Genomic DNA, 22844 nt, shown 5'->3' with positions numbered 1-22844 from the left:
CTACATTTTCAAATTTTCACAAAATTCACACTATAATTATAGTATCATTTTAAATTATATAAAAATTATGGATTTTAGGTAACAGGTTGAGCTATTGACCAAAATGTTCATGACAAGCGATACCATAATTATAAATGTGTGTATCACTTCAAGGTGATCCGAGTTCAAAATAGAAGGTGTTCAGTCTCACAATTGCAAGTACATGCATGCATGGGTGCAGTGGATGACTATCTCTGCATGGGACAGTCTGAGATGACTAGCTTCCATCCAGAGGGTAGCCAACTAGCCATGCATGCAGGTGGATGTAAGTGAATTCATCCGCACTGCATTACATTCATGTAGGACAAATAAGATGCTCTATACACTACTCTAGACACATGCATGTTTAATAAATTATCATAGGTAAAATTATGATTAAATGTATACCGGGTAAGTTTCGTGGGGTAAAAAATTCGTTCAACTCGAGAAACGGTGGTTTTCGTGAGTCTCATTGCCTGCACTGCATTCCTACGTTCCGGTAAGCCATGCCTATATGTTAAAATTTTGTGGAGGTCAGCTTGCCCACGAAAATAACGAATATTTTACCCCACGAAAATTACCTGCTATACGGTAATGGTTAATGACCTTTGCCACAGCAAAAATTATGCAGATGTAATTCATAAAACTATGGACTTTGGTATCCTTTTAGCAACAATCATGGTTGATCATTTCCCACTTTTTGCACAAATAAATAGCCAAGCTTCATGTCGTATAGCTTTGGTGCCTCCACAGAGGCATCAGCACCCGGGTGCTTTCACCTTTAATTTATAGACTATATACTACCACCACACCACTCTCTGGTCAGTGTCCTCAACTAATTTAAGATAATATGGCAGTCTCAGCTCTTCGAGTGATAGATTGTTTGCTAAACTCTTGAAGAGGATATCAATATCAGATTGAGTTAATGAGTCATCCTCGCTAGTATCTAGCCTCTTTAATGTGTCGTTGTGTTGTATTAGATCAGCAAATCGTTGAATGGCTTCTCCTCCTAACGAATTGTGGCTAATGTTCAGCTCCTCTATTGTTGAGTTGGCCATCAGAGATGATGCCAGTGCTGCTCCTCCAACGGTAGTGATGGAACAGTCAAATAACTCGAGTTCAGTGATTGTTTTGTTTGTTTCTAGTGCAGTACCGAGGGCAGCCACTCCACTGTCTCCAAGTGGATTGTACGACACGCTCAGCTCCTTCACTGAACAGTTTCGACTGAGTCCGTGTGCTAGCTCAATAGCTGATTCTGGAGAAATGTTACTGCCCCACAGATCCAATGTCTCCAGTTTGCATTTGTCATCGTCTCCAAGATAAGTACATAGAGTCATCATGGCCTCCAGGGAAATGCTATTGTGTGATACGTCCAGTTGTGTCAGAGAGCTGTTTAGCTGAAGTCCTCTAAGCAAAGTGTGGACACTGTTAGAGGAGAGAAAGTTGCCACTGACATCCAACGATTCAAGGCACTGACTAGAACACAAGAGTCGAGCTAATTGTTCACAGTCCGCATGGGCGATATTAGTCCCTGACAAATTTAGTTTTTTCAAGGCGTTGTGATCACATAGGGCTGATAAAAGACATGCACCTCCTCTCTGGATAATGATAGGATTCCAGCTCAGATCAAGGCTATTTAGTGAAGGCATGTGGGGTATGGCTTTAGCAATGTGGGCCATAGCAGTACCGTCAAGATTGTTATGGGAAACATCAAGCGTCTTCAGGTGGTGTAGGAAGTGAGCAGGAATGTCTTGCATGTATCGGAGACTTTGTGAGGTGAGATCATTAGACCTGAAGTCTATTGATGTGATGAAAGCATTTCCCTGCTCTCCTCTATTGGCACTACATAGTGCTTGAAGGAACAAAGTCATCTTCTTATCTTCTATGGATGAGCCACTAAAATCAATAACCCATGCACAGTTTGACCGAGCAATGCAGTAGCTAGCCACAAAGAAGTCGCGATCAGACCAGGAGTTATTTACATGAATTCTCATTTTCCTTTCTTTAAGGATATCAGCAATATAAACTTTGTAACCTCTTTTAAACAGCCAGTGAAATACGGTCAGCTGGTCTTTGTCTTCCAATGAATTTAGCATAGATGTGCACATTCTCTTTTGGCCTGGAGTTAAGAGGTCGAGTTGGACACCATCGATATTGATGGATAAAAAGCTATTGTCTGCTAAAAAGCCACTCTTTCCTTGTTTCATCTGTTGCTCTATTGAGCTAGCCAGAGAAGGAGGAACGTACCAGAGGATGCACACACTGCTCTCACTAACACCTGCCAGAACCATAAACTCTTTAGGTAGCGAAAACTCTTTCGAAAAAATTCTTCTAGTTTTCTTTACATCGTGCAAGGTGCAATCTTCCCATTTCTTGTATACAGTAACGATTACTCTTTTAAGCTTTTTTATCGATGTTTGCTTTGGTTTTGTGATTGTAAATGGCCAATACTCAACGAAATCACAAAGCTTTGTTCCATGAAGAAATATTTCCAGTTCATTCTCGTACTCGGCTAGTTTGCTCGGCAAAGGATTGTCATCTTCAGTGAACATGACTCGAACCACGTGTTGGAAAAGCTCACAGTTGAAGAAATCCCAGAATTGATTTAAATCACCCCAAATCATCGAAAAGTTGCTTGTTTTCATAAAACATTCTCTGACATATTTTCCCGCAAGGTGCTTTAGTGAGAGTTTCATGCTTGATATAGTAGCGTAGAAATCGTCTATACTGACACCAGATTGCTTGAGCAATCGGTAAGCTTCATTTGTCAGCAATTGAAACTTTGACTCCAGGTGTTTAACTTGGTCTTCAAGGCTGGAGAAATCAGTTACGGAACCTAGGTTGAGATTACAATAACTAAATACATAGATTCTGAACAATTACCAAAACTTACCAGTCGCTGATTTTGAAAAAGGAGAAACAGTTACAAACGATTGAGAGTGCGCGTTACCCGCCGTTTCTATGGAATGTAAAAATGTTACAATTATATATAATATAGTTGCTGAATATTAAGGCCGTAGCCTGACCACTTATAGCTGGGTAGGTAATGGTCGTCAGTATTGAAAATTGTATAATAATTATTATTTCCTGGTATTAAATAGTCGTGAATATTGTGAGTGATTATTGAGCCATCGTGATAGCAAAATGCGTACGCTGACCTTTTTTTAGGTAAAATTCATCACTGTATGAAAAGTTCCAACAACAGTTTACAAGTTGGCCTGACCACTTTAATTGCTATTTGCAAAACTATAGCTTTTTGTTATACCTTTTCTCCAATCTTCAATCTCTTCTGCCACATCGTTACGAGTCACGGTTGAAGATCGGAGACAGTTGCACACCTCCTTCCACGAGAGGGGACCAACTGCCTGCAGTCGTTTAGCCAGCATTTCACGTAGACAGTTCTCAGTATTGTCATGTTGTGCAATCCCTATCTTTTCCAGTACGTCATTACTGAGCATCAGGTTCAATCCAATATTGTACCATTTAGCACAAGCAGGAAATAGTTTTACATACAGTGTAGACAGGTCACCACACTTCTCTGTATGTGTGTGCGTGTGCATGTGCATGTGTAGGGTAAATTCATGCCCTAAAAAAACAATCCGTACACTTGAATGTCTCTAATACCACTCATGCATGGCTGTAAGCTTTATGTGACATGCACACAAGTTATTACAGTCATGATAAATAGCATTGTTACCCCATGTGTTCACCACTTATACAGTTGTAGTTCTAGCTCTATACAGACGTCACTGCAGATTTCATTGAGTAAGTTGGCTGTCAGGTCTCTTATTCCGTTAATCATTATGTTTGCCGCTGTGCTCTATGAGCATCTTATTAAGTTTATACAACGGCTGGCTTCAATAGCTATATAGACTCTCTAATTCAAACTTGAAAAAGGACATGAAATAAAGACACTGAAACTCTACAAAAGGACATGCAGTGCTTCAATCACTAGGAGGATAACAATCCCATAAGTATATTGCTTTAATATAGCTTACTGATCTATATATAGCTATAATAGGGCGAGCAAAGCTATAGTATGTTAGCGAGTTATGCGTGGATTTTTCTGTCGTTTATGTTGTACGCAGGAGTGCAGGTATACCGCATAGCGTGACATTTTTAAGGGGCTTATTTATTCAACGAATTGCTTTTTAGAGGCAATTCTACGAAATTTAAGTGATGCCTCAAAAAGTTTGTGCTATACTATATATGTGTATTGTACGACGGGTCAATAGAACTCTTTCGCTCATTGACAATTGAATCAAACAAAACTTTTGTTCTCAAATGAAGTCGCTCACCGATTGATCTACGTAGATCTGCAGTATTAGCAATAACATTATAAACGACCTCTACTACCATATTGGACATAAAATGTGGGTGTGGTTTCCTGTTTGTCCGTTTATAAGAGGCAATTTTACACAAGAGTTAGTCAGTTGGGAGAACGAAGCTTGTCCTCTGTCCGGAATCAAGAACATCCGCTTGTGGGAGGTTTTTTCTGTGTAATTATATATTGATTTTAATCTAGCTAGTGTCCTTTATAAAGAGGTTGTCCTCTAGTGGGAGGGTCCATTATGAGAGGTTCCACTGTAATCGTATATAGGCGTATATAGGTGTATATCGTATATATAATAACGGCCGCGGCTAATAATGCAGTGAACTTCATCATTAATGATTATCAATAGACTGCAGATCCAGAAAAGGGGGTTCCAAACTAACAAGCGTGCGAACATTTTTGGGGTTACGCCTACTTCCGGTCACACGTTGTGCAGTAAGACTAGGGAAAATCCCATTCTCAGCCAGGGGAAGTCAGACTTGTGTAGAGCTAGCTACTATAACTAATTAAGGCGACACTTTTTAATAATTAGGAAGCCAGAGGTTGCTTTTTTAGAGGTAAAAATGATGTCAAAGACTTGGTGTCGCATAGTTTGCATCTAATTGGAGGTAGCTCTACTCAGTCTACTTGCCTCGATTTCTAAACGTGTATTTTCCAGTGGGCTAGAATCAAGGCTAGGGTGTGGTTACATTCGCGCCATTTAGAATGTTGTCACTGCAGCAGTCCGCTACTTTTAGAGGTCAGAAAATTGCCTGAGCTCGAGGATGTTGCATATTTGGAGGGTTGCCTTAATTAGAGGTATCACCGTGGCTATTCAGGCTGAAATTAGTATAGATCTTACGGTGGCCCTGAAGGTCACTCAGCAGTTGTGTTCTCAACTTGGTGTTCTGCACTTGAGCTTCGCTAGTTGAGCTTTCGCTAGTTGAGTGATCGCTAGTTGAGTGATCGCTAGTTGAGCTTCGCTAGTTGAGCCTTCGCTAGTTGAGTGATCGCTAGTTGAGCCTTCGCTAGTTGAGTGATCGCTAGTTGAGCTTCGCTAGTTGAGTCTTCGATAGTTGACGACCTTTGACCTATAAGGCTATGGGTGTGGTTTGTTGGTAACCGCAGCTACCTAGTCTAGCTAGCGAGACCATAATGAGAAGCAGCTTGCAAGATAAAGAATAGCTAGCTGGCTAGCCACTGAAGTGAAGTAAGAAGAGTTTAACTGTAGTGAACCTGTAGATCTATCTCATCTGGTATTCATTGTGCAACCTGATACACATCTTCATCAGTCAAATCACTCGCTCTTTTGTTTATTGACTAGTTATTGAGTTGCCCCCACGTACATTGTCATGAGCATCTTTGAATAATATTCTTCTTTGAGTAATAATTATTTTTTCACTAACTTCACAAAACAGAACATGAAATAACAATAGTATTATGCCCAGGCCATAAATTATGGCCTGTATATATTTCTGTACAACTTGTCTTGTAGCTCTAGTTGTTGTCTATATCTATATCTCTTGATAAATATACTGCAGGTAGTGCTGTATACTGCCATTGTACAGCTTGGATCTTGCCACTTGCTGCACGTACTTGCCTGCATGTACCTAAATTTAGTGCATCAAACCACACCCATAGGTCAAAGGTCGTCAACTATCGAAGACTCAACTAGCGATCACTCTAGTCTCGAATACCCGCCTCAACCTAAAAGCTTGAGTCTGGTCAAACTCACATTGAGGTTTGGTTCAAGTGTGTCCAGGAATTTCTTGGACATTTAATTGACCACAAGTGGGTGTGAAACATGAATAAAATTATAGTCTACATGAATATCATTATAGCTAACCGCCACGGCAGCATGGATTGTTACTAGTAGAAAGAATTAGCCCCTGACAGAAGGCGACGTAGGAACATTCATGGAGAGAGTTGTAAGGATGTGATACTAGAACTCTCCAGACTAGCAACAGGACCTTTGGAACACCTTGTCGAAATTAACAGCCTAAATGCTCATTTAATTAAGTGAATGTGACCGTCGACCATGGTTTCATAGCCCTCTAGCTCTGTGCAATGATGGCTTCAAGCTCAGTGTTTTTCTCGTAGGCTTTCAACTCCTAGCCTTAATTGATACACTGTCTGATATAGCCCTCTGTGTATGTTCTGTCCCTAACATGCGGTGGCTTGTGGCTTTATCACTATGCTTGTGGGCGTGTAGCCCACTTGACTTTGTTGACTGTGCAGAACAAAGTTCATATGTGAGTTTGACCAGACTCAAGCTTTTAGGTTGAGGCGGGTATTCGAGACTACGATCACTCAACTAGCGAAGGCTCAACTAGTGAAGACTCAACTAGCGAAGACTCAACTAGCGAAGGCTCAACTAGCGATCACTCAACTAGCGATCACTCAACTAGCGAAGGCTCAACTAGCGATCACTCAACTAGCGAAGGCTCAACTAGCGATTACTCAACTAGCGATCACTCAACTAGCGAAGGCTCAACTAGCGAAGCTCAAGTGCAGAACACCAAGTTGAGAGAACACAACTGCTGAGCGACCTTCAGGGCCACCGTAAGATCTACTAGACCATGTAGAATTCTTCAATTAGTTTGTCTATACTCGAACTCACTAACTAGTGGCGATGACTGTCCACTCTCATGTCCACAAGTAGCCATTGGGCAGCTGGTCTTTCAGAGTGAGAGTGTCTGTAGGTAGATTCTACTCGAGTGTCCAAGCCCAACATGCAGTATTGAAGATAGTGGCCTTATATAGTGCAGTGGGGCTTTGTGCATATGCGCCACCACTGCCACGCCCATACATGCATAATTATGAAAAATAAACGGGGAAGTATAGTCTCATGGATCACGTCCTTCAGGTCTGGCTGATCCACTAGAGGAACTACAGTATAGTTATAATATAGATCCATAACTAGGAGCATGCAAAGCATGTTTGGGGCGAGCGAGCAATTTTGTATTTGTTGTACAGTGATTAGCATCATTGTACAGGTACAATGTCGTAATTTTGTTTATTTATGAAATGAATTTAGTATTAATTATTTATTATGATTGTGAATAACCGAGTAGTCTGATGTAGATACGATACGACTTCCCTGTGCCAGCTGTATACCTGTGACAATTATTCTGAGTGGTGTAGGGTTGTTGTGGTGAAACCATAGTCCCCATAGCTACCTATTAGTGTGTGCAGTTAGTTAGAATCTCTTGTTTTGTTTGCGCATTTTTAGCTGACGATTATTGACATCTGACGAAATTCTCTATATGTAATGGTATGCACATGCACAAAATTAATACCAAAAGTGCAACCATAATTATTGTTAGACATGCAGTAGGGATATTCCCAGGGAAAAACCACTCTATAGCTGCTTCATAACAAAATGGCAGAGCAAGTTAGTATGGTGTGATATTATATATATTAGTATTAAAATTAGGGTGACTGCAAAATTTCAATGAGGGCGTGTTTTCATACATCATTGAGCGTGCTTTCGAGGGTGTCTTTTCTGCCAGTGAGGGTGCTTGCTAATACAGGGTTTTGCAAAATCCTTGCAACAGGGCTAAACAGACACTGCAAAGACTTCCATATATGGAAGTCAACTGCTGACTATAATATTTTGGGTACAGGGTTTTGCAGAGTTCTTGTAACAGGGCTAAGCAGACACAGCAATGACTTCCATATATGGAAGTCAACTGCTGACTTTTACTATTAATTTTGTTATTACTTTTATTATTGTACATGTGCAGGTATCTGTATTTTGAATTAAAAGATGTCCTGGGGCCTTAATTAAGAGAGCATCAGCTTATTCACAAGATTTAATTAAGGTGGTGGGTGGTGCACCATGGAAATGCTTATCAGGGTGTCATTGAAAAGAGCAACAGTTCTGCACACAGTTGAAGCAAATTGTCTTGTCACCAACTTTACGACATTTCCACCTGGTACACCGTCCATGCACCACCTTAAATCTTGTCAGGATGTCCTCCTGATCTTGTGCATGATGCTCTCTTTTAGGCTCACAGGACAACTTTCAATTCAAGCCATTCAAATAATTATACACATACCAGAGTGTCATACAATTGCAATTAGAGAGGGGACTTTCAAACATTACCATTTGAAACATCACCAGAACATAAAAAAAAAAGGTCAACAGTTATTTCGATACCCTATACCGCTATGGGCACTCAAATACAACTGAGTACCTAAATGCACATTTTAGGGGGGGGGGAGATTGGAGCCAGAGGAAGGATATAATCATATCCCTCCTCTGTATGAGCAGTATGACACCCTGCATAGTACACACAATATTTTAAGTCAGCAGTTGACTTGACTTCCATATATGGAAGTCATTGCTGTGTCTGTTTAGCCCTGTTGCAAGAATTCTGCAAAACCCTGTATAATGAAGGTGTACTTTCTGCCAGCAATGGTGCATGCTTGCTAATCTTATGAGGGTATATTTTCTGCCAGTGAGGGTGATCATTGCTGATCTTATGAAGGTGTGTTTTCAGAATCTGAGGCATAACTATAACCTATACCCCACTTGGGGTCTGTATCATAGCAACTGGGGTCCCTTGCCTTAATTGAGGGAGCAATAATATAATTTTACATGCATGCTCATCGATGCTTATACATACTGTATATTTATGCAGTATCCACTTCCTCCAACATATCACTCAGCCTTGTCATGACTGCTATATACTAGCATTATTATCATACACAAGGCCAGAAGGGTTAGTTTACACCTTGTAATATAGTAACTGTTGTGATTATCATGTGTTCCTATGGCTTGAACATGCACGCACCAAATGTTGTTGCCTCAAGTTCCAATCACCTAGGACATCCGTAATCATAAATACAGCCTACCTATGCAATCCATGGACCAAAGACCAACAACACTCAAATCTGGCCACCGCGTATGCGTCTCACCCGGTAGCCCCTTACTTATATATATCTGGTGGACAAACCCCTCCAAGCTAAGTTGTGCGTTACCGCCCATGCATCAAGCATTATTTTATCGAACACAGTAATGAACTGACAAATGAACTGATAAGTGGTATAGATTCTAGCATACATATTAATTTTAGCTGCATGCTGTTTTATGTCGGTCCTCTCCCAATTTATTCCGATTATGCATGTTATGTATATAATTATGGTACAGATCTGGTAAATATTGACCACCAAAAAAGTGCTTAAATGTGAATGCACTCACAACAACATGAACAACAAGTAACAACAAATAACACGTACATTCACATTGCCTGCATGCGTAGGGCTATCGTAAACGTCTGAGCCTATACCATATTCTTTTCTGTACGTGTCCTATAGCTTTTCTATCGCAAGGCCATATAATACAAGTCTCTACAAACTAGTTTAAGAGGTTAACATTTTTAGTTTAGTGTTGGCGATCCCCTATACCCTAGAGTATAATTATAGGCTGTTCAGGGGGACAATCTACATGTACACCTATAGTGTCCACCAATATTAATAATGGGGTAATTCCCCCCTCAAGGGCCCTCATGGGTGACATTCTATCTTACAGCTATAATTGGTTTGCCTCTATAATGTATAAGAGGCATCATGGAGCATATTTTTAAATTGTAGAACATGCTAAATCAAATGATTCGCCACTTATATCATTTCTAGATTCCGTTGCTCACAATCTAATTTCGAACATTCTACAATTCCATCAGCAGTTAGATGTTAAGGAATGCGTGTATAGTAGCATTCGTTAGTATGAAGATGTAGTCAACACGATAATTTCCTATCTTTCGAGGGGTATATTCCAAGGAGACACCATGCATGTCTAAACTGCATTAATTGTCAATATCTATATGGTCAACGTGTTACTCGATATAATAATTATGCATGTACTGTACAGTGTAGACTCACAAGCTGTTCGCTGTGTAACAGTGATGACTTGCGAGTCATGTGCTGTGTCAAGAGTTATTCTCTACCACACGTAACGCTTTTCAAATATTGAGCATCAGCACAAGCATGCAGCCATAAATTCAACAAGAGCTGTACCAAACTTAATGTATCCCAAGGTTTATTCAATAGTAGCAGCAAAGCAATTGGGAAGGGGGACACATACGAAAATAAAAGTATGTACTCAGTCAACTCAAAAACAGGTTAAGAGTTAGTTCAGTATAGCAAAAGAAGCGTCAGTGGTGACTCCACAGTTGTTGTTCTTCCTGCTCATGAGCACGTAGCCATCGTTGCCCCAGTGAGTGGACCACGAGTTCTTGATGTACCAGTAATCACTGTCCGGATCACCAGGGGTCAGCGTCCCGTAACCCACGGCCAAGACCTGGTGATCGAGGTTATCCACTCCATTACCTGTAGAAGGGAATCAAAAAATTAATAAAATTGGCAAGATTGGGTGGGCTCAGCAGTTTATGAAACATAACATGTAATTATAATTATAGGTTAATTGAATTAGGATTTAACTGTTGCAAACGTTATAATAATCGATTTTGCAGGTCTATTAAACGAATAGCAAGCTTGCTATGAGTCTCATGACCATGAAAATTTCAAATCTGCGCAATATTCCCGAAATTTGATTTCCGTAATAAAACACTCAGTCTCTCTATACAAAAATTTGCAGTAATGTGACACGTTTCGAATCCATATTCACTCATTACGTTCGTAGGCATCAATGTATATGTGGGAATAGATACAGTGGCAGATCCAAAGGGAGATCCCAGTGTGCCATGAAACCCAGTTTTCATGCCGTCTATCTATTACGCTTTAGTACAGCTATACTATAGCTAGCTATTTATCAATTTATAGCTATTGTAATTAATTTTGGTTCAATGATTGTACCTCAACTGACAAAAGAGTGTTCAAAGTCAATCATTAGCCTAGGCTAGCTAGTTACTGTTTGTAGCAGCTCTACGCCAGTCTAATATGGGACTTCCCCTGGCTGAGAATGTGATTTCCCTATTCTTACTGCACAATGTGTGACCAGAAGTTGGCGTTTATAACCCCCCAAAAATGTTATGCTGCATACTCGTTTGTTTAGAACCCATTTCCTTTTTCCTGGATCCGCCACTGCATGACTAATAGTAACAATTGAATTCACTGAAAATACATAGAAGCAAAAGCGTAAGATTAGATACCAACCAACCACACTCACCACACGCTGGTTCATAGTAGACTCCATGAGAATAGAAATTAAAGGACTTGTGACTAGCGTCAATGGCGACACTGATGGGTCCTCTCTCAGCGATAGCCATCATCAGGGAAGTCTCGTTTCCAGGGGCAGTGTTCACGTACATGGAGATCCTAGCACCACACTCACTCTCGTTCACCTTGCAGAAGCCATCCTGCACTCGTGTGTATGGTGGGGGAAACGGTATGTGCACATCAAACCTTCAGAACAATCTCACCTATCACCAGCAAAATTAATAATATTCAACTAGATCCTAGGTTGCACTCCATTGTTATAAGGGTACATGCAGTAAGCATGCAGGGGAAAGCACATAGGATTACATGACAAAAATGGCAGTATAGCTTCAAATTAATCAAATTAAGCCGAGGGGCTGAAAATATCGTAGAGCCCATGCAACTTGAAATCAAGCATGAAATCTGAAATGAAATCTTGAGTGAGACTACACAACCATGAAAAGAAAAAGGGTGTGGTCTCCAGTGTTAAATACGTTTCTTTGAACCCCACAGTGAACACAGTGATAGCCTCGAATCCAGTCTCTTGAGAAAAGAGGCCTCGATTCGAGGTAGTGAAGACAAGTAGTCGATAGTCACCTTCCCTCCCAGTCCCTTCCCACAGGTACATGTAAAAGGCATGGCATCCTACCTAATCATAGATTAAGGAAGAGAGGGATTGGAAACGGAAGTGACCTCGAATAACTATCTGTGTTGCTCGGTTTTACTAGAGGCTGTCTACTCCAACGTGGAAAGAAAATCCAGGCTGGAAACAGTTGAGGAGACAAACGATTGTCTTACTACCACCACCCCCCCCCCCCCCCATTGTAAAGCCAAGGAATAATCATGTGTATAGACTTTCGTTCACTGGGGCAGTGACATTTGGGCTACTTAATCAACTGGAGGACAAGAACAATTACACAAGCACATTCCCAGCAGACAGTGATGGCAGTCACAAAGTGGTGGATGGGCACAAAGAGGATATGGCTACCATACGTTCATCTCCCACGCTGACTTCGACTACAATGCTGACAAGAACACTCAGTACCTCAAAGACAACACTCTAGTTTTCAATATTGCATTCGTGGAAGTACCTGACTACAAGCCATGGCTGGAGTGCACTGACTAAAGATATACACACTAGTACTATAGTACTATTACAAGATTTGTAGCATACATGCATCACACCTAAAATCTCACATACAGAGCTGTAACTTACGGTTTTATTGTCACACTTACATGCTTTGCATGTAATTATTGCTGAAGATGCTTAGTACAACTGTTATGTAGAATTTGGTAAACTCCACCCACCTGCATGAGGAATTTCCCTCCCCCATAGGACTCTTCTGTTGGGATGCACCCGTTTTCGATAATCCATTTGTACGCCCTCTCACTCTCTCCCCCGTTACAACCGTTGTTGCCATAGCCCCAGGAACAATCTATGAGAGATTGCTCACTGAACGCCTTCAGATTTTTCATACCGTTCTGTAGGGGGATTGGGAAAAGATGATCATGCTAATAATAAGTGAAATACTTAGTGTACACAGTAAAGGGAGCAAAGTAAATTGCAGGTTTCTAGAAATAGTTCTATCAGATGGTATTGCTCACGCTTTCCCCCATCTAGCCTCCGTAAAAAATCCTCGAAAAAATGAATGAACCTTTGACTTTATTTAATACACCATATGAAAGAGTTCACAATTATATATAAGGCTATAATTATTTGAATTGGCTAGAAAACCTTATCACTTCATTGCAATTACAGAACTTTGATTGCTCATTTCTAGCTACCGTATAACGGGTATAATTCGATGTTCGCATTTTTCCCTGATTAAAACTGCGAACATTTATACCCACGAATTTAATATCGCATCCATGCATGATGCAAAAAGGCTGCTATTCCGCGCAAATTAAATCCGCAAAAACCTTTCTAACGGTCATTCCGCGAAATTTATACCCTCGAAATATACCTGCTATACGGTATGCAATACGTAGTTAAGCCCATGCATGCATTAGCTACAATTACAATAAAGTACTTTAACCCTCGGACCTTGATGAATTGAGACCCCTCTAGTGTACCGGTAGTCCCAAAACTCCAACAGCTGCCACAGAGACCCTGTTCCTTGACCGGGGTCACCGCTCCTAGAATGAGGTGGGCGGGGGAGGGGAGACACGTAACCAATAGAACAAAACTATAATAATTACACCCAGTAGTTGTACCTCTGAGTCTCCAGTTGTAGTTCTGTGGGACGTCACTGATGGAGGGCTTGTAGAGTGTGCCCCGAGGGGAGTTAGGGGTGTGTCTGTAGCCCCTCATACGAGAGATCTCCCCGTCAGCCAGGTCAGTCAGGTGGTTCACCCCCAGCTTGTAGGGGAGGTCACGACGATTCATCGAGTGGATATACCTGCAAAGGGTGTGGTGTGTGGGCGGGGGAAATAGTAACAAAATAGTTAGATATGAGAATCTTGCCACAATAAGGTGCGCACCTGTGGTTGTGTCTAAAGTGAGTCTTCCTCTTTACTTCCTCCCCCTCACTCTCATACTTACGGCTGTGGTGACCTTTGAACTCTTCAAAATCCGAGTCCACCTTGTAGCTACGATGCTTCTCCTCATAGCCACTTGCCCCCACAAACTCAAACATCGGGTTCTCGATCATAGGGAGAGTTACACCGGGACCAGGGAAACCCTTGCAAGTGAATTCTTATGTGGGGGGGGGGGACAAAGTTCACAGTAACACAATATTGCTTTTACATGTAGCTATATTTTGTGTGCTGCACATGAAACGGATGCTAGCTGTATCTGTTGGTAACAGAAGGCAAACCATAACTGTGTCCTAACACGACTATATACAGTAACATAATTGTCAAAGCCAATAAGCTGCTTTAACTTGGATTGGCACTATACCAGTGGCGTAGGAAGGGGGGGGGGCTCCAGCCCGAGCTGGAGCCCCCCCATCTTTCTAGGCTATATTAAGTAGAGATGACTTTTCAAGCTAAACTGTGTAGATAGCCGTACTTTTTACCATTAAAAAAACTAGAGCCCCCCCATTGAGAAATTACTTCCTACGCCATTGACTACTTTTGCAGCTTTTTTTTTACAATTTAGGATTGAGAAGTTGTATGCAGCCATGGTTGATAAATAGTCTCTGGTCCTTTGAAAATCTGCAAACATCACTAATAACACCTGAATAACTGCAAACTTACGAAAACATGCTGCCACTAACTCTAACATCTCTATTTGACGCAGTGTGGATTATAACGGTCGGCATTCGGCTATTTACCGACCCAAGAACCTGAATAACCGGTCAGTTTAGCTCTGTACTCGAGATCTAGTTGCGCATGCGCCCACCCTATGCATGCTGATTCAGCAAGCTAATTAGTTGCTATTGGATGCTGATTCAGCAAGCTAAATAGCCACGTGCGAAATTAAGAATAGATTGTAAAATAGCTAGCTAGCTATGCCCTCTAACCGTCACTCTTCTCAGCATTTAGCTGTCAAACAGCCTGAGAGACAAGTTTATATGTAGGAAGAGGCAAGTCCATTAAACTGGAGAAAGATCACTAAACACTATACCATGACTGTGTTGTGAATCTGAGCAAGACAAGCACATCCAGCTCTACAACCAGTCCTGGTCAAGATGAGTCAACCATTTCACTGGCTGAATACTTATAGGATGGTTCAATGACTAAACTTTCACTTGTGCATATTAATAATTAGACTGTCATATCATATTTTATCAGAATGAACGTCAATGAGCTATAAATAATAATGCATGGTAGATCCATGTCTCAGACCCTAGACTTTCCTCATTAGTCGGGCCTTGCGACAGTCATGGCAGAACAAGAAACTACAATGACAGAGCATTTTGGTTATGGTCTGACATAAGTCAGTTCCTGTCAGATTTCTTATAATCCACACTGCGACGATCTGACCAAAAAAGCATGGGAACAAGACCCATAATGTGAAAAATTGCTAGGATTGCCGCCGGAGGAAACACCAAAAAGCATAGAAACAAGAAAGCGGGCGAGAGCATAACTCTAATCCGTTACAACGTCATGAACATGTACAGCTATAGTGTTCATGAGGTACATTATATTAGCGGGAAAAACTACCAGCCAAAAATTTAACATGGATCTACATGTGAATGACGTTGTAGTTATGCTCTCGCCGCTTTCTTGTTTCTACGCTTTTTGGTGTTTCCTCCAGCCAATCCTAGCAATTTTTCACATTGCAAATGTTTTTGTGAGTCTTATAATCTTATAGTGCTGCAAGTATTCCACTACATATTTAGACAAACTCACTGCTGGCATAGTCAAACACAGTAGCGTCCAAGGTGGTCTCAAAGTCAGAATATTCGATCACGTACTCATCGTAGTAGGAGTTAAAGAGCCGATCAAAGCCAACAAATCGAAGCGTTATAGGATTCTGCAGAAACACAATGTGCTAATAATGAAAAGGGAATTTTAATGATTGTCTGCTACTGCACATTTAAATGTAATCAAGCTACAGTTATTATGCCTCGGTGCGCATGCGCAAGCGAGGTATACGGTAGTGTGTTTGTGTGTGTGTGTGTGTGTGTGTGTGTAGACCGCTACAGCTGCTCAAGGATAAATCAAGTGCAAGGAAGAGTTTCTATAGGCTTCTAGTCATGTTTACTTGGATTTAATTCGTGGATTTACAAAATAATGCTTCGTTCTCGAGTTATGCCTAGTTTTGCTTACTTGGAACGCCATTGCAGCCTTTTCAGAAGAGTCCGTAGCAAAACTTGTTCACCGAGTGTTACTACTCTACTTAGTGGTTAGCTCTGCACTAGAACGCTAGCTATTAGTAGCTGCAAGAGTGAGCAGAGAGCTGCAAGGCCCTGCTGACTTGCAGCCGTTAATTTTAGACTTGAACTTTTGGCATCGATTGTTTTTAACAACAATCATGGTTGATCACATTACCCACTATTCGGTTGATTGCATGCAGCAAAATTATTGTTCATCATGATAATTATAATCAATGTGTGTATAAAAGCTAGCTATTAGTAGTTGTAGCTTTGGCACCTCCACCGAGGCATCAGCACCCGTGGTGCTTTCATTATAATATGAATCACTATAAAATAATACAGGAGTATCTCAACTGCGAGTCTACACACATAGAGCTACAAATTAAATGCACAATATACATCAGCTCTAAAATTGGACCTTCCATGCAAACTTAAAATAATTATGGGCACTCAACATTGGCTAGTATATATGATTAAGGAAAAGAGATTGGAAACGGCAGCAGATCACGTGCTCAATGTACATATATAGACTTGATGCTTATGGTTAGAAGTCCTTTGATCTCAATCCCCGTTTCATTTTTAATGTGGTGGCTATGATAGCGTTTAACTTAGCTGCTCGAAATCTCTGCTATAAAAAACGACCATTCAGGCAGGTATCGTTTATAAACAGTCTTTACCAGTGCCTTGTGCTGTTATTGGGGGACACTCGAGGTAAGCCACCTCTTACAGTTTTTTTTCTTGATTTCCTACTTTATAACAGCCACTCTGTTACCGTAATGCGCTTTCATTAGCACTAAATCTTTTCCTGCTTATTAAACATGGACTGGCAATTGGATTGGCTGGCAGAAAAAGGCCCCCTCTGGATCTCACCAAGGGCTTATAAAGAGAAGAGGGCATGCAACTCACTCAGGCTATTTTCAGACTCATCAAACACTTCATCTGTTACTATTTTTAGACATTACACGTGAGTGGAATGCTTGACTTTTGTACACTAATGGATTCTATTTATAGTACAGTGGCGTAGAAAGGGAGGGGGGCTCCAGGGGCTGGAGCCCCCCATCTTTCTAGGCTAGAGATGACATAATCATGTAGATAGTCGTACTTTTTGCCATTCAAAACACTAGAGCCCCTCCATTGAGAAATTGCTCCCTACACCACTGTAGTATATCTTGCCTCTGATATAAAGTATATAATTATGATGATTACATAGGGTAGATAGTTGAGTTGCATGCCGGCCCTCTTCTCTTTATAAGCCCTTGATCTCACCTAAGACACAAGACACAGTTTATTTTGTTATTTGGGAGTTTTGCTCTGACTGGCACTCTATAGCTAACTATATACAGCACTTCCAACAACACTTCTCGCTCTCACTGTCACAGACACTATAAGCTTCCTACGAAGAAACTGCCTCCAATAGAGTTGAATAGTGAGAGCTGTACTGTACTTGTTCTATATAGATTTTCTTTGTGCCTAGAACACAGCCTAGATAAAACCGCGAGGAAACATGGATTGTACCGCGAGGTAGCCTCGTTTCCAATCCCTCTCTCTTGTATCTATGGTCAGGGTTTCATACAGAGGTGGAAGCCCTGGGATTTCCCCTGGAAATATGAAAAATTAATGATGTCATACTAAATTGTGGTACAGTGAAGAAATAATTATAATCTACATGTAATTCTACATGTAGCTATCAGTCAAATCTGAGAAAAAGCCTCTTATATCCATTTTGATCTAGCCCATGGTACAGTTCAAAAGTTCAGACAAGAGAGTACATAATTATATCAGATACATAAAATGTATGTACTTGATTAAACGCCCGGGCGTTTATTTCATATCGAAATCTGTAAAGGGGGCGTTTAAACGAGATGGGCGCTTATTTGAAATGGGCGTTTATTGGTCATGTCTACTCCAAACTCTTGCACAGCAGCAGTTATTAACCCGAGGCGCGTGGGCGGCCACGGGTTATAGTAGTCGTTTGGTTTGTTTGTTTGTTTGTTTGTGACAGGTGAATCTACTCACCTGGATGCCACAGCACTGCGTTTACAGCATGGATAGCCTTCATACAACAAGTTATTAGTTTTAATAGTGGCAGAATTTCATGTTAAACCTTCGTTGTCAAATAAAAACGAGCAAAAGCTAAGAAGCTTGTGACTGGGTCTGCTTACCTGGATGCTCTACCACTGTGTTTACAGCATGGGTAGCCTCCACACAACAAGTCAGTACTTCTAATAGTGGCAGCTTTCGGTGTTAAAGCTTCGTTGTCTAATAAAAGCGAGCAAAATATAGCTTGAACAGAACTTGCACATGTGTTACTTATAACTGAAGTGATCCTGTACCAGGTCCAGAAACAATGGAACAGGGTCACTAAAGTAGAAAGCTGTATATACCAGGAACAATGGAACAGGGTCACTAAAGTAGAAAGCTTGCTTTAGCTGACTGGGATCCAGCAGGACCTGGAGCCATACTTCTCTGAGACTCCAGGCTTCTCTTTGCTGTGATCCTAATCCACAGTGCATATATCTATATAGTACTACTACCTGTTCTCAAATGTTTCAGCATGCCTCCAGTCTGGTTTAGTTTTATTGCTCCTGAGTTGCTGTGCAAGTCATGCATGCATGATGATGATAACAACATCACTATAATTATGGCAATGCACTGCATTATATGGTTTCTTTATAATCATGTCACCAGCCGAGGGTTTGCACTTTAGTGCTCTAGTTATGCTCTTTTTGGCTGCTGCCACAGCTCATAGGAATGGTGTTTCTCCCTCTGCGTTGATATCTCTCTCTCTCTCTCTGCCATCATAAAAAGTATCTATTATTCTATGCTGCCACGCTTGCAACTGGTTCCACGTGCTAGTTCAGCTCCACCCACAGTGTCATGCCCACACATGGGCGATTATTTAAGATGGGCGTTTATTGGCAAAGACAGAGCTTTTACCATGGGCATTTAAACGAGATGATGGGCATTTAAACGGTATACAATAAAACGTTAGCAGTGTACATATAGTGGGACCATAGGCTCTGTACACACACTTGAGGTCAATTTGAGTAGCTGTTCTGCTTCTTGCTTAAAACATTTTTTAAGGCGATGTGAAGGTGTGTACAATGCTGTAAAAACAGTTAAGAACTATATTAATAGTTTTAAGCACAAAAACCCCCAAAATTGCATGCATCTTAGACAATTATTCCGCCAACTTGCTCCCCGGACCCCCCAAATTTTCGGTAGCCTATGACCGTCGTCATTTCCTCCCTAGCTAAAAATCTTATATGAAACCTTGATAGTAGAATTGGACACTTTTTAAATTTAAGGTTTGCGATCAAACCCTCTCACCTTACTATCCTTCCTGACAATGAGAGTGTAGTTGTTGTTCTTCTCTTCCTCAGTGTTACTGGACATGTAGACCTCTGACATCACACCGTTGTACATCAAGTCAGTCGCATACTGTACAGGGGGGAGTGCACATTGAACAATATATATTATTTCAGCTAGGGGTTTTCCCAGTACAAGGGATTGTATAGCTAGATGCAGACCTGAGCTAGCTAGCTAGAGGCTTTCCAGTACAAGAGGTTGTGCAGCTGTTACAAGCCAGACACGATACATTTTATAGCCAGGCTTGATGTAGATCGAAGCTGATCAACTCTTTAACTAGTGGTAGGTAGTATCGTGTGTCACCTGGTGCTATGAGTGCTAGTGCTTTCCAGTGCAAGAGGCAATTGTACAGTTACATGCAGACCTGAGCCTTTCCAGTACAAATGGTTCAAGCTAGTGTGATATACGTGCAAACCTTCAAGCTTCTTAGCTTTTATTCGACAACAAAGCTTTTATGAGAAAATCTGGCACAATTACAGTTAGCTAATCCGGCCACCCTTGTGACAGTGCAGCTTGGTCGGAATAGCGAGTTGGTTAAAATAGCCGCGGCTTAAAAACGACCCTACCTCGAATGTAATGACTGCGGTTCTGTCTCGAGGATATGAATTATTATGTTCCTCTACCAATTTTATCTGCAAAACCACACCCAAAACGTCATATACGGCCGTAATAAACGTATAAACAATATAGTTTGGGGCAGCCAGCACCGGCCAGTATACGGAATAGCGAGTAGCCGCATTTCAGGGCGAGTTTTGTGAGTAAACATAATAGCACCAAATAGCCAATATATATAGGTGGACATACTTCAGAGAGCCGGAATAGCGGGTGAGAGCCTCAGGGGCGTAGCCAAAATTTTGATCGGAAGGGGATGCTATCATAGATGAAAGAGGGCCCGAAGCGCCGAAATTTGGTTGACAGGAAGCCACACCTCTTATTAATGGTGTCATGATTAACTAGTGGGGCGTGGCCCAATCTTCTATTTGCATAGAGAAGCCTATTAGCTATACGAAAGAGAACTATAGTTTATAGATTAGGCCAGAATAGCTCACAGTTTAGAGACTGAATCATTTTGCTTGCCTATAATTGTTAGCTAGCAAACTGCAGAAAGATCTGACGAGAAGGGGTGCTCAACTAGATATACATTTCTTTGTGTTTTGTACTTGACTTAGGTTGCATGGATGGGGGTGCTCGAGCACCCCTAGCAACTCCCTAGCTACGCCCCTGAGCCTACTGTAAATCTAATGTGTTACTCGATCCTGTAAATGCAGCGCATGCAATGGCACTGCCCAGGTGAGAAGACTCACAGAGTAGACTCTCGCTATTCTGGCTCTCTAAGTATGGCCATCTCGATATACCGGCCATTTAGTTTAGCACGGATTGCTAGCTAGATGTTTACTGCCCCAAACTAGGTTTTTTATGTAATTTTATACGTTTATTACGGCCGGATACGACGTTTTGGGTGTGGTTTGGCAGATAAAATCGGATTATACTTAAATAGAGAGCAAAATGATCATTATCCTCGAGACAGAACCGCAAAATAGGGATCGCTTTTTAGCCGTGGCTATTTTCTGAAATTATGGCCATCTCACTATTCCGGCCAAGTTACACTGTCCCAAGGGTGGCCGGATTAATGACAGTCTACTGCATGTAATCACAAACAAACAAACAGACACACAGAAAGACTGCTGTAATCCGAGGCGTGCCACAGCGCCTCGGTTCAATTAGCGTGGTGAGTGGGGGATAATTTGTGGTCAATTATGGATTCCTTAAGGCTTAGTAGTTGGTCAGTCTGGCGTTCTGTGTAATCTGAGTCTGCACCTGGCTACCATAGCTTTGTGTTTGTACTATGGATAGCCTTCAACACAACAAAAAAATTGGCAGATTTTCTCAATAAAGCTTTGTTCCAAAAGCTAGGAAGCTTAAAATTGACGTTGGACATGTTGCTGCTTTGATTCGATTTGAAACATTAAACTATCTAGTCCTACGCATGCGCACTCTATACCATCTGCCAGCAGCCTCTCCCACCATGCTGCATAAAGAGACATCATGTCATATTTAAAAGCACATGCACCCTCAGCCTGTCTACATCTCAACAACGGTACTTCCATACAGTTCATCTGTGTCCACAATCATACCGTACCTTATACATGGAAATATCTGGCAGTACGCCCTGCGGGGTCACAGGGGCTCCTACTACTCCAGGCACTCCAAAACAAGTCATGACATTGGCAAACTCTTGAGTGGTCTCGTAGGCAATCTTGAAGATTGTTCCATGCTGGCCTTGGTCTCCGAGGTTGAGGTCGATAGCCGACCCTACAAGAAAAATTAATGGGCGCTTAAATTGATGGAATGCCCCTGAAGAAGGATGAGATTTGTCTTACCTGATATACAACCCTTTCACCTCACTCTAAAAATGTGATTTTAAAAGCAAAAAGCAGAAATGCTCCTCCAATTGACCTCAAGTGTGTAGGATATGTTTTCTCTAAGGTTTGCATTTCAAGTGAGGTGAGAATTAAGGGTTGTATATACTGTTTGACATTGAAATACTAAACATTCTCACATGCATGCATGCATGCACACTCAAACAATGTAGCTAGCCACTTTAACAATGTAGCCCTCAGTATCAATTCTGAGTGTCAATGTGAACAAAATAACGTTAGATCTAAGCTGGTAGATCTAAGCTTAATGACCGTGTTTATTCAGCTGCAGCTCAAGTTACCTCCATAATAGTCTATCCTGCTCCTTCCCTTGCCACTCATGTCCACATAGGCAGTGAAGGGCTCCACAATTTCTCCGTAAGGCAGGATGATGTGACCCTTGGCAGTGTACTGTTTGGGCCACTCTAGCTGCTGTGCAACACACAGCTGGACTACCAGGAGAAGGGAAAGAGCTCTCAACATCTTTGCAAGTAGTCTCCCCGTTAGGAAAATGGAGGTCACAAATTAAATTGACAGTTATGCAAACTATCTCATATAACGAGCATGCGCTTGTTAGGCCACTCCTTCTCTTATTTATGGGCTCCTGGCAGAGCCTTGCACTGCAGCTCTCTTCTAGCTCACTCTTGCAGCTACTAATAGCTAGCGTTCTAGTGCAGAGCTATAACTACTAAGTAGAGTAGCAACACTCCATGGGCAAGATTTAGCCTCGAGACCAGCCGTTCGTTATCTGAAAGAACGCCTGGTCAAGTTCCAATGTAGCACTCGTTCTAGCTGAGTCAGCGT

At 41.4% G+C, this 22844-nt stretch overlaps 2 protein-coding genes across 2 annotated transcripts; both read right to left on the bottom strand.

The window, feature by feature from the left end:
* Window positions 1-708: 708 nt before the first annotated feature.
* On the bottom strand, window positions 709-7119 carry LOC135344702 (uncharacterized). Its single transcript, XM_064541938.1, has 4 exons — window positions 6951-7119; window positions 3284-3556; window positions 2912-2977; window positions 709-2854 (listed from the first exon to the last, which is right to left on the bottom strand). Exons 1-4 carry the CDS (start codon window positions 6994-6996, stop codon window positions 819-821), a joined length of 2421 nt encoding a protein of 806 aa, XP_064398008.1. The 5' UTR covers window positions 6997-7119; the 3' UTR covers window positions 709-818.
* A 3227-nt stretch (window positions 7120-10346) lies between these two features.
* Window positions 10347-22798, bottom strand: LOC135345249 (digestive cysteine proteinase 1-like). The gene is made up of 10 exons (XM_064542656.1): window positions 22343-22798; window positions 21764-21936; window positions 19585-19695; window positions 15788-15911; window positions 13973-14186; window positions 13706-13890; window positions 13536-13627; window positions 12800-12973; window positions 11463-11652; window positions 10347-10663 (listed from the first exon to the last, which is right to left on the bottom strand). The coding sequence occupies exons 1-10, from the start codon at window positions 22521-22523 to the stop codon at window positions 10464-10466; spliced, it is 1644 nt and encodes a 547-aa protein (XP_064398726.1). The 5' UTR covers window positions 22524-22798; the 3' UTR covers window positions 10347-10463.
* Between the last annotated feature and the right edge of the window lie 46 nt (window positions 22799-22844).

Source organism: Halichondria panicea, chromosome 12 (assembly GCF_963675165.1).
Source record: "Halichondria panicea chromosome 12, odHalPani1.1, whole genome shotgun sequence".
Taxonomy (NCBI): Eukaryota; Metazoa; Porifera; class Demospongiae; order Suberitida; family Halichondriidae; genus Halichondria; species Halichondria panicea.
Note: the sequence above shows the minus strand (reverse complement) of the source record. Positions and strands in the feature narration are given on the sequence as shown.